General features: G+C 40.8%; 1 protein-coding gene across 3 annotated transcripts in view; it reads left to right on the top strand.

Annotated features, from left to right (window-relative positions):
* The window catches only part of Edem2 (ER degradation enhancer, mannosidase alpha-like 2), a 285,175-nt gene that overhangs the window by 144,619 nt on the left and 127,918 nt on the right, over positions 1–12,638 (top strand). For all 3 annotated transcript variants that reach the window (XM_070086564.1, XM_070086565.1, XM_070086566.1), the window contains 2 exons: positions 1,367–1,526; positions 6,879–7,166. In XM_070086564.1, the coding sequence (XP_069942665.1) occupies positions 1,367–1,526; positions 6,879–7,166 (448 nt within the window). The remainder of the gene's footprint in view (positions 1–1,366; positions 1,527–6,878; positions 7,167–12,638) is intronic.

Genomic DNA, 12,638 nt, shown 5'->3' with positions numbered 1-12,638 from the left:
GAACATTTAATATCCTTTTACCTCTATTGAAGACTCTTGTTGGCGTATGGAAGACGGCGAGGAGGGAGGAGGATAGGTTATTGTTTGGAAGGGGAATCCCCCTCCATAAGGACTTAGGTATCAAGGCCCTGTCCAGGGTTACTTCCCTTCTATGTCTTTTACTGGCACTAGGACCGGCTTGAGAGTTCCTCGACCCCTGACACAAAAAAGTTGTCCAGAGAGGTCTGTTTCTGGCATCTCTTTTAGATTTGCCTAAGATGGGACAAGGCATTGTCATTGAACATGTTGCAGACATGGCTTGCAGCAGCTTTGGTAGGGTGATATTTCTCCACAAAACTTTGCAACTCGCTCCACTTTGCAACTCGCTCCACTTTGCACACATGTTCTTAATCACTGAAGAAGGCACATTCTCCCCTCTCTCTTCCTCCTCCTCTGAAGCAATTTCCTCAGCTGCTGTCTGTTGCTGTTCCAGTTGAGGTCTTGCAGATCTTCAGTGGTTAGCTCTTCCCTGTGGTTGTGCACCAACTCTTCCACCAAAACACTCTCTCTCGCTAACTGCTTTTTGTTGATCCACACCAACAACAACTTCTCAACATCTTCGATTGTTTGCGATCTCTGTCTCGTTAGCACATTTACCCCTTTCAAAACATCAGCTTCCTTGATTTCTTTTTTCTTTGCCAGGATAGAACTGATCATTGATGCAGACTTCCTGTATATCCTGGAGAGATCGGCTATGCGTACACCACTCTTGTACTTTGCTACGAGTTCTTTCTTGAATTATATCGTGTTTCTCGCCTTCTTTATCAAAGGGCTGGCACTCGGAATTTTCTTTGGCCTCATGGTTCTTATTTAGCAGTCGCACTCAATAAACAAGCACAAAAACAATGGATTATTACGAAATGTTATCCGGATGCTTGGGGTAGTGTTCACTCAACAAGAAACAACGCCAGACTAAATCAGAACGCATGGGATGCTTTGTGTGGGCACGAGCAGGTGGACGCGTTTGGTACGGACCGTTGTCAACTCTATGAAAAGTGAGTGGATGTACGAAAACTGGGACAAAATTTGAACGAAAAAAGTCGTCGAAAACCGAATCCTAAGAAGACAAGGGCATACAAAAACCGAGGTTCCGCTGTATATAGAAAGCACCTTATTATGCAGAGCATTTCAGGCAAATTAGGTCAGTTTTGTCTCAGGATGTGACACCCACACCAGTCAACTAACACCCATGTTAAAATAAAATTATTAATTAGCTATTAAAAGGGGTTTGTCTATATCTACTTGGATAAGATTTTTTTTTAACACACTGGCATCAAAATTAACATAAGTGTTTATTTATTTAATTTTTTTTTATTTTCTGTTGCAGAATGGATTCATTTGTGCTCTCGGAAACCTTCAAGTACCTGTATTTGCTTTTTTCTAAACCCAGTGATCTAATAATTGATCTGGACCAATTTATTTTCACCACAGAGGCCCATCTTCTTCCTCTATCTCTTGCTCGACTCTCTAACCTGACAGTCGTTCCTGTAAGTATTTTACTGTCCTAGAAACACTGAACATTAATTTGTTAAAATGTTTCTTGATTATAGTTATTTATGAATTATACATAGTAAGCCCTTTCATAATGAGTGGGATACATTCCCTAAAATTGACTTTTTTTATGAAAAATACCATTATTCAAAGTGAAGAACGTGTGGGGCCAAAATAGAGCTATGTTCTGGAGACCTCCAGATTTGCTAAGCAACTGTTTTTAATTCTATTAATAAAAAACAAAATGATGTATTTCACCTTATATTCTTGTAGTTGCCTGTTGATATTGCTGTATAGATAGGGTTGATGTTGCACTGTTGGGGAAGGTTGCATGTTGTGAGGTTTATGATGCATCTCCTGTGTTTGTCAGAATGTCAACATCAGTAAAAATTGGGACTTTTTTACCAAATTGTACCAAACATAATATGGGAACTCTCCACATCTATGCCAAACAGACATATACGATACTAGGAATATTTGCATTTCAGAAATTAACATCCAGGAAAAATGCAGTAGTACTATAATAAAAGTATGGATGTGGGAAATTATGTTGGAAGATGTAGAGATAGTGACTATGACTCAATAAATCATAGGCTGTGGTGACCCTATGAACCTCCATGAAAGAAATAACTGTGTTGTGGCTGAGCCTTGGTTGAGATTGTACCTCTACTTCACAGCTGCCCCCCCCCTCTCTCTCTCTCTTTCATCCCTTTTTTTTTTTTTTTTTTATACACAGGGTTTGACAAGGTTAAGGATCCCTAGCTTTATTGACAAGCTATTTACAGGTTAAGGATTCCTAACTTTATTGGCAAGCTAAGAGCGGTTACCTACATCAGCTCATTTGAAAGCATTTTTATTGTTATGAGACATACAAGTAGGGAACAGGATGAAGTTGGAGCCATCTGTGGGCCAGCATTTTCATTTGATCAACTGACTTTATCTCGTTGACATCATTATGCTGTACAAATGTGTTCTATACTCGAGTCATCCTGGGTATATATGATCTCAGATAGAGTGATGTTCTGGAGAAGGGTACAGCCAGAGTGAAGTTGCTGCTTTCTGCCTGTCTTGTGGCATAAAAGTTTGTTTCACGCTGTCCTCGAAGTGGATCCAAGTGTGGTACTTCGACAATATTGGCCTTGTACATAACAGTAAGGCCACCCACATCCCTCCTGTGTTGAAGGCTCTGCTGAAATGACAGACCTATCCAGGATGGGTCCAGGCGAGAGATGAGACGTCTTGCTCTGTTCTCTACTCTGTCAAGCAGTCACAGATGGGGGGGGGCAGGCAAACCAAGAAAGTGGAGCATACTCAAGGTGTGAGCGTACTTGTGCCTCGTACAAAATCTTGCAACCCCTGCTGTCAAGCAGATGTGAGATACGGCGAAGTGCTGTAAGCTTCCTGGCTGCCTTGTTTGCCAGATTTACAACGTGGTTTTTCATGGTCAGTTTGGAGTCTAATTTCACCCCAAGGATATCAACTTCTTTCCCAGGTGCCAACAACCTCCCATTCATCCTTACTACTGCACCGGCATTACCATCATGGTGCCTAGAGAAGATCATCATTTGCGTTTTCTCAGGTGCAAATGTTACTTGCCATCTATTTCCCCAAGCTGATATAGCTCTTAGCTGGTGATTGATGTAGCTTAGAGCAGCTGGCATTTTTTCTCTTGGATAAGTGAATGTCAGTGTACAGTAGGCTGCATATGCATGGGATTCTGGGATGAGATGAAGGAGGTCATTGAAGTAGACATTCCATAACAATGTTCCCAGAACACTTCCTTGTGGAACACTTGCCCCAGTAAGATGTCTTGCTGATTCCGTTCCATTGAGAACTACCCTTAGAGATCTACCATGAAGGTAATCACTGAGGAAACATAGCGTAGAGCCTGCAATTCCCAGAGCTTGCAGTTTTTCCAAGAGGCCCTGGTGCCACACCCGGTCGAAAGCACCAGCAATATCCAGTGCTACCACACAGCTGACTTTGGATTCATCCAGTGACTGGTGCCACTTAGTAGAGAGGTTTAACAACAGATCAGCAGCAGAGTAACCTTTCCTGAACCATATTGATGTTCACAAAGTAGTGAGTGGTAGTCAAAAACTCTGTCATTTGTCTTGAGATTATTGTCTCAAGGAGCTTGCCAGTGATTGACAGGAGTGACACTGGTCTGTAGTTGCTGATTTCTGCCCTGCTCTTATTTTTGTGAACAGGGACTACATTTGCCTCTTTCCACAGAGAAGGCCATTTACACTGTACTAGGCAGTGCTGAAAGATGCGAGTTAGAGGTGCTGCTAGCTGGTCTGCACATCTTCTCGGCAATCTTGGGCTCAACTTTTCTGGGCCCACAGTCTTTTCTTGGACAAGTGATTTAAGAAGGAAATGCATCTCTTTTTGCCTTATTATCACCACTGACAGTTTTGACACAGTTCTTGCAGCTAGCCGAGGAGGGTCCTTTGCCGGATCAGGAACTTGCATTTTGGTAGCAAAATGTTTGGCAGAGAGGTCCACTTTCTCTTGACTACTAGTAGAGGTGCCCCCATCCTGTCAATTTAGAGGTGGAATGAGTTCATCAGGCAGATAACTTTATCTGTCCTTGACCAGGGACCACCAGGATTTGGAGCCTACTCTACCTGATGCTAGCTGTTTTTTTGTGTCCACCTCCCATTTAGCAATGGCCCACTTTTGAACGTCATCCATATGCCTACAGGCATATGGGTTACTTCCCTTCTTTGTCTTTTACTGGCACTAGGACCTGCTTGAGAGTCACTGCACCTGTCGCACAAAAAAACTGTCCAGAGAGGTCTTTAATCCTTTCAGGGTTGAGAGGCCTTCTCCGATTTCAACTATCCAATAAAGTGGTCAGAAATTGGCAATTTTGCCAATATCACACAAATTTTAGAAGATGCCAATTTCCAAATCGGGTCCAGAATAAACAACACAGACATTCCTGGTACTAAAATATCATTTCCTCTGTTCATTAGTCATGTCCCCAGGCCCCTCTTGCATTTCTTTTGCTTTCCACTTTGAATTTTTATTCTCGCAAAAAAAAAAAAAACAGAAGATTTACTGTTATGCAGACTACTGCATTAGTGTAGAAATGGTATAAATAATATCAGCGCACTTGTGAAAGAATATTAGACTCACCAGTTGACGTGTATTGGATGCGTGGCATGCTTTGTTTACTTTTGAACTTTGGTAAAAATCGAACATTTCTGCTACTTTGAGCTCAATTTCAAGGTACTTTTCATTATGAAATCAATCAAAATCATCTCATTTTCTGTAATATGTCTTCCATTCTATAAAATGAGACCAGGAAAACTAAAATACAACCATAAATAGCATACGAAAATACAGTGCAAAGTCGCTGTTTTAAACCAAAAACACAAAGTTTTTTTTTTCTCATTACGCACTGTGTGCTGCAGGATTTTTTTTATACTGTGCACACTGACCACATAGACCCATTCTTTCATATGTAGGCCTACTAGATTTCTCTCGCTAGATTTGAAGGCACTAGAATTTATGCGTACTAGTATGTCAATAACCCTGGTGCATAAGATGTACTAGTACATCAGAAACCCTGAAAGGGTTAAGATTTGCCTGAAGTGGGACAAGGTTTTGTCACTGAATTCTATCGTGTTTTTCACTTTCTTTACCAAAAGGCTGGCACTAGGAGCTTTCTTTGGGCCTATGGTGGCTTATTTTGCAGTTGCACTCGATAAACAATCACAAAAAACAATGGATTATAACGAAATATTTGGATGAATGTGTGGAGTGTTGCTCACTCACCAAGAGAGACAGCCAGACTGACTCGCGCATGTGCCATGGTGGGCAGACGTGTCCAATATGGCCGATTTCTGAGTTGCTGGCCGAAATCCTCGATAGAATTTCAGCCAAAAAAGCGGTCGAAATCCAATTTGGCCGATATCTGGGGGTCTACTGTAGTTGATTGGGCAGTTTCTTGTGCTGAATCGATAAAATAGAAGGAATACTAGCGAAATAGCTAAGAATTTGTTCAACTGAAACAATGTGATTGGCCTAAAATAGGAGTCAGAGTGAGCACAATTGCCGATGCGTAAATATCGCTGACGTAGTAAAATTTGCAGTAGTGTAATTTTGTCAGTTTTCCATGAAATTTTGTACTTTTTGTTTTATTACCTTCAGAAAAAGATTCTCTACTATTTCATAAGAAAAAACAACAAATTTGTTTTGAAAATTCTTGGACCCTGTGGGCAAGGCATAGAACTACGGCTTGGACCCTCAAAGGGTTAAGGTATGTGAAAGGGGTTTCTTTATGGTATTCCTTTCTGGACAGATGCAAAACTTGTAAACATAGCGTATAAAACATTATCTCCTTTATTCCCACATTTTAGCTCTGATGGTGCAAAGGATATGACAACTGCATGACTTTACTGGAATGCAGGAAATTGCTAATTTAGTTACATTTGTTAATTAGACCTGTGACTCCCATGGTGATAGTGGCCCAGTAACTCCAGACAAAACATTTATCATGGCAGTGCCTCAAGAGCACTCCTTCACTTTCTTGCTTAACTATTGTACTTTAACTACTTTTTAATCAGTCATTAACATATTTAACATTTGCATACACTATGGTAAATAAATGACTATTAGAGACATAGGAAATTATCAGTTACTAGCCTTCATGTAGGAAATTATCAGTTACTAGCCTTCATGTGTACTGCCTATTAGCTAAATGATAAATATAGAGTGCTCATAGAAAATATGCCTCAATTTTTCCACTGCGTTTTGTTGAAAAAGTGTTAATAGATTGCATGTTAATTGACGGTCTCCTGTACTACAATGGATTAACCCTTGTTATTAATCTGAGTAGTCTTCTGCTGAGCTTTTAATGATTCTTTATATTAGGGCACTGAATATTGTTTTGCAATGTTTTATACAGGTGTTTTATATAACTTAAGCATTCAGGAATTATATAATTTTGGGAAAACATTAACTTTGGACATGACTTGCATAGCATAGCCAGGGACAGTAGGAGGCTGAGAACTGGTGGGGGCACAATTCAGCATGGCTAGCAGATTGTGAAGACTAACAAGTTGCTACCCAAATTTTGCATGTTGCTTTTTTTTAATTTATGGAGCATAATATGGATGGTTTCCTCATGCTATGAAAAGAAAAAAAGACTGCAATTATTAGTAGCATTTAGCCAAATTGTGCTATGTAGTTTTGTGTTTTGAAAGGGTTTACTGTACCTGTGTAACATCAAAATTTTGGTCTTGCAGTACAATAATTAACTAAATTTTAAGTGAATATGGAGTGTAGATTTAATAAAAAAATAAAAGGTGCTGTATATTCATATGTATATTTCCCAGGGTCCTGATAACCAAGGTGCCCAGGACAGTGATGTAGAGTATGCCCGCTCTTGCCCAAATGCTCACTTTCTCTTCCCTGGTCGCCATGAATTTGCTGAAACCATAAGACGTCCGCTTAAAAACTTTGTGAATAACGTATGCCCATCACGCAAGACAATTCGAAGAAAGTTAAGAGCTTCAGAGTTTCAAGCAGGAAATAGTCGACATATGGGGCTATTGAGAGATATGGGCATTACTATTATGGCTCTTCCAGATGGTCGTGTTCAGTTATTACACACTTCTTCTAATGTAAGTCTGATGTAAAAATAGTTTTACTGTATTGTATTCTGTTTATATAGTAGATTCATTGACAGCAATCACCCAAGTAGGGGTGCCACTGTTTTCTTGTGAGAGTGTGAAACGAGCATGTTAGAAAACATAAAAGTTGCAGAATTCTTTTTACTGTATACACTTTAGCTTTTCTCTGTGTTCCTTAACAGTTCTTGTCTCTGTAATCCCTATAGTTTATCCTTTCTGATTCCATGGTGAAATGAGTTAAGACTTTTTCCCTTGTAAAGAGTGGTTAAAGTTCCAAGAACAAGATGCTGGTTATCACCTTTTCTGTATGCAATTCATTACAAAGAGTGAGAAGAATATATTGAAATGGTTACTAGAATGTTAACAGATACACAAATAATTGATTGCTACTATTACAAATGAAAGATAGATGTCCTAACACTAAGGGAAACAAAGTTGAAATGAGCATAAGAGTTTATATAGGAAGAAGTAAGATCATTGAACAAGTGCTGAAGGAGAAGCAGTAATACTTAACCGGTTAACTGTCCAAACGTAGATCTACGTTCTTACCGCTAGCTCCTCCTCCTTCTCCTCCTCCTCCTTCTCCTCCTCCTCCTTCTCCTCCTCCTTCTCCTCCTCCTTCTCCTCCTCCTTCTCCTCCTCCTTCTCCTCCTCCTTCTCCTCCTCCTTCTCCTCCTCCTTCTCCTCCTCCTTCTCCTCCTCCTTCTCCTCCTCCTTCTCCTCCTCCTTCTCCTCCTCCTTCTCCTCCTCCTTCTCCTCCTCCTTCTCCTCCTCCTTCTCCTCCTCCTTCTCCTCCTCCTTCTCCTCCTCCTTCTCCTCCTCCTTCTCCTCCTCCTTCTCCTCCTCCTTCTCCTCCTCCTTCTCCTCCTCCTTCTCCTCCTCCTTCTCCTCCTCCTTCTCCTCCTCCTTCTCCTCCTCCTTCTCCTCCTCCTTCTCCTCCTCCTTCTCCTCCTCCTTCTCCTCCTCCTTCTCCTCCTCCTTCTCCTCCTCCTTCTCCTCCTCCTTCTCCTCCTCCTTCTCCTCCTCCTTCTCCTCCTCCTTCTCCTCCTCCTTCTCGCTCCAAACGTAGATCTACGTGTTATTTTTCCTGCCTCCAAATTTGGCATGATTAGCCTGAGATGCCTGGTTAGCATACAGTGGGTCTTAACACTTGGTGTGTGGGAGCACCAGTTCAATTGAGAGCCAGCTAGAGCAAACAGCTTGGCAAACACCAGGGATTCACTGATGTCGTGTAGCATTAACACTCCCATTTTAAGAGGAAAGTGATGCTGACCCCAAGTTTAGTGGCTTTGACGTGGATGTGGCCACAAGTGGTCAAGGAAATATCAAAAACCTCAATAATAACCCATGTGCAACATTTGTGCAACGCCCTTTCAATTTTGGAACCACTGGTAGTGTCATACTGCCAAAATGTCTTATAAGCTATGCCCTAAGTAAAGAGAAAATTCTGGGACGTGTAATACGTGTTCGGCAGGCCGGCTGGCTGCCTGGCTGGCCATCTGGCTGGCTGCTGGCTGATTGGCTGTCTCTATATCTGTCTCTATCTCTGTCTCATGGATACACATCAATACAATTATACATAGTGTAAATTACCTAGGATAACCCAAAACATCCAGACAAAGTGCTATACTGTCCTTGTATATAAAATGTGTAGTAAGCAAATACAGTACGTATTTACACTTGCTCAGGAAACAGACGTGACGACGCAGTCATAGGAACATAAGAAAGGAGGAACACTGCAGCAGGCCTATTGGCCCATACTAGGCAGGTCCTTCACAGATCCATCCCACTAATAGAATATTTGCCATCATAAGAACATAAGATCATAAGAAATAAGGAACACTGCAGCAGGTCTATTGGTCTATGCGAGGCAGCTCCAATTCTCCCCACCAGCTTAAGCCAGTGCCTTGACCTAGTGAGGGAATAGCACTGCATCCGACCTAGTAGCTAGTCGGGTCCATTTCACACCCACCCACACCCATTCATAAGAGCATAAGAACACAAGAAAGAAGGAACACCGCAGCAGACCCACTGACCCACGCGAAGCAGGTCCATCCCCCCCATTACCCCAATGACCCACCTAGTCAGGCCACTTCCACTTAAGGAAGGAACACGGCATCAGACCTAGTAGCACAAAGCTAGTCAGGTCCGACTCATACCCACCCACACCCACTCATGTATTTATCTAACCTATTTTTAAAACTACACAATGTTTTAGCCTCTATAACTGTACTGGGGAGTTTGTTCCACTCATCCACAACTCTATTACCAAACCAGTGCTTTCCTATATCCTTCCTGAATCTGAATTTTTCCAGCTTGAAACTATTGCTGTGAGTCCTGTCTTGGCGGGAAATTTTCAGCACGCTATTTACATCCCCTTTATTTATTCCTGTTTTCCATTTATACACCTCGATCATATCCCCCCTAATTCTGCTCCTTTTGAGAGAGTGCAGATTCAGGGCCCTCAGTCTATCCTCATAGGGAAGATTTCTGATACATGGGATCAACTTTGTCATCCTCCTCTGTACGTTTTCCAGTGCATTTATATCCATTTTGTAATATGGTGACCAGAACTGTACAGCATAATCTAAATGAGGCCTAACCAAGGATTTATAGAGTTGAAGAACAACCTGAGGACTTTTATTGTTTATACTTCTAGATATGAAACCAAGGATTTTATTAGCTTTATTGTGAACACTAATGCGCTGTTGTCTTGGTTTTAGATTACTGCTAACTAGAACTCCTAAATCCTTTATGCAGTCAGTAGTATTAAGTTCTACATTATTTAGTTTATATGTGGCATGGTTATTTTCCTGTCCAACATTTAGAACTTTGCATTTGTCTATATTAAACTGCATCTGCCACTTCTCCGACCATTGCATCAGTCTATTCAAATCATCCTGGAGTGCTCTAGTGTCCTCATTAGAATGAATTGGCCTATTTTGGTGTCATCATCAAATTTGCTTATGTCACTATTTATTCCCTCATCTATGTCTTTTATGTAAATTGTGAACAACAACGGGCCCAACACTGACCCCTGCGGAACACTGCTTGTGACGTGCCCCCATTCTGATTTCTCCCCATTTACACAAACTCTCTTCTGCCTATTTGTCAGCCATGCCTCTACCCAGGAAAAAATTTCTCCTATTCCGTGTGCCTTAAGTTTCCTCAATAGCCCCTGATGTGGAACTCTATCGAAAGCCTTACTGAAGTCCATATACACAATATCATATTCATTACCATGATCTACCTCCTCAAACACCTTAGTGAAAAAAGTTAGTAAATTCGTAAGACAGGAACGCCCCTTTGTAAAACCGTGTTGAGTCATTAATCAATTTATGCCTATCAAGATGGCTACGAATTGCTTTGGCAATTATTGATTCCATAAATTTTCCCACTATGGAGGTAAGGCTTATTGGTCTATAGTTCGAAGCTAAGGACCTGTCGCCTGCCTTGTAAATAGGTATTACATTTGCCATTTTCTACTTATCAGGCACTATGCCAGTTTGTAATGATATGTTGAAAAGATTAGCCAAAGGTATGCTAAGTTCCTCTTTACATTCCTTTAATACCCTTGCAAACAGTTCATCAGGGCCTGGGGATTTGTTAGGTTTTAATTTCTCAATTTGTCTGAGGACCACGTCACTAGTTACCGCAATCGTGCATAGTTTATTATCGTCCTGTTCCACATTATCTATTATTTCAGGAATTTCGCTAGTATTTTCCTGGGTAAAAGCACGTATCATTGTCAGTGATCTGACCAGAGTTACTCTTAAGTGGGCCTATATTGTCCCTAATCTTACTTCTGTATACCTGAAAGAACCCTTTTGGGTTAGTCTTCAAATCCCTTGCGACCTTAGCCTCATAATCCCTTTTTGCTTTTTGTATTTCTTTTTTTATTTCTCTCTTCAATTGAATATATTGATTTCTTAACTGCCCATCCCCTCTTTTGATACGCCTGTATATGCCTCTCTTTTGACCGATGAGGTGTTTTAATCTGTTGTTCATCCATTTGGGGTCATTTTTGTTAGATCTAATTTCCCTACTCAGAACAAAAGTTGTCTGGGCAGCTAGAACTATGCTCTGAAAAACGTCATACTGGCAACCAAGATCACCTGCCTGACCCATAGTCAGGTTATCCCAATTTTGCCCACCCAGGTAATTTTTCAGTCCCATGAAATCGGCCAAGCGAAAGTCTGGGACATAGATTTAATTGCAGTTATCTGGGTAATTCCATGATATATTGAAACTAAGTGACTTGTGATCACTTTCCCCAAGCTCATCATTAACCTCAAGATTATTAATTAGTGATTCTTTGTTGGCAAAAACCAAGTCAAGCAGATTGTTTCCTCTAGTTGGTTCTGTCACAAACTGTTCTAAAAAGCAATTTTGAACCGCATGAAGAAAGTCACTAGACTCAAGATTTCCTGTCATATTGTTCCAATCAATTTGTCTAAAGTTAAAAATCTCCCATTAACACAGCATTTTCATATCTAGACGCCTTTTGAATTTTGTCCCATGACAGCTTACTGCACTCCTTATCAAGGTTTGGGGGCCTATAAAATACACCTACAATTAATTTGTCATGACCCTCGAGAAACTGTAGCCAAGCAGATTCTGTGTTCGATGTTTCTAATCTTATATCATGTCTAAAACAAAAATTTAAATTATCTCTGACATACATCGCCACTCCACCACCCTTCCTGTTGACCCTGTCAATGTGGAATAGTTTATAACCCTGTATGTTGTATTCAGAAGGTATTTCTCTATCTTTCAGGTTGAACCAGGTCTCTGTTATACCAATAATACCAATAATAGGTTGGTAGACAGCAACCACCCAGGGAGGTACTACCGTCCTGCCAAGTGAGTGTAAAACGAAAGCCTGTGATTGTTTTACATGATGGTAGGATTGCTGATGTCTTTTGTCTGTCTCATAAATATGCAAGATTACAGGCATGTCTTGCTACTTCTACTTACACTTAGGTCACACTACACATACATGTACACATTTATTTATACACACTCATCTGAGTTTTCTTTGATTTTATCTTAATAGTTCTTGGTCTTATTAATTTTCCTTTTATATCCATGGGGAAGTGGAATAAGAATCTTTCCTCCGTAAGCCATGCGTGTTGTAAAAGTCAACTAAAATGCCGGGAACAATGGGCTAGTAACCCCTTTTCCTGTAAAGATTACTAAAAAGAATAAGAAGAAAATTGTCAAAGTGGGAAGTCTGAATGTGCGTGGATGTTGTGCAGATGATAAGAAAGAGATGATTGTGGATGTTATGAATGAGAAGAAGCTGGATGTCCTGGCTTTAAGTGAAACAAAGCTGAAGGGGGTGGGAGAGTTTCAGTGGAGAGGAATAAATGGGATTAGGTCAGGGGTTTCAAATAGAGTTAGAGCTAAAGAAGGAGTAGCAATAATGTTGAAGGATAAGCTATGGCAGGAAAAGAGGGACTA

The sequence above is a fragment of the Cherax quadricarinatus genome, chromosome 19, assembly GCF_038502225.1.
Source record: "Cherax quadricarinatus isolate ZL_2023a chromosome 19, ASM3850222v1, whole genome shotgun sequence".
Taxonomy (NCBI): domain Eukaryota; kingdom Metazoa; phylum Arthropoda; class Malacostraca; order Decapoda; family Parastacidae; genus Cherax; species Cherax quadricarinatus.
The sequence above is the reverse complement of the archived record's forward strand: the minus strand, read 5'-3'. Positions and strand labels throughout refer to the sequence as shown.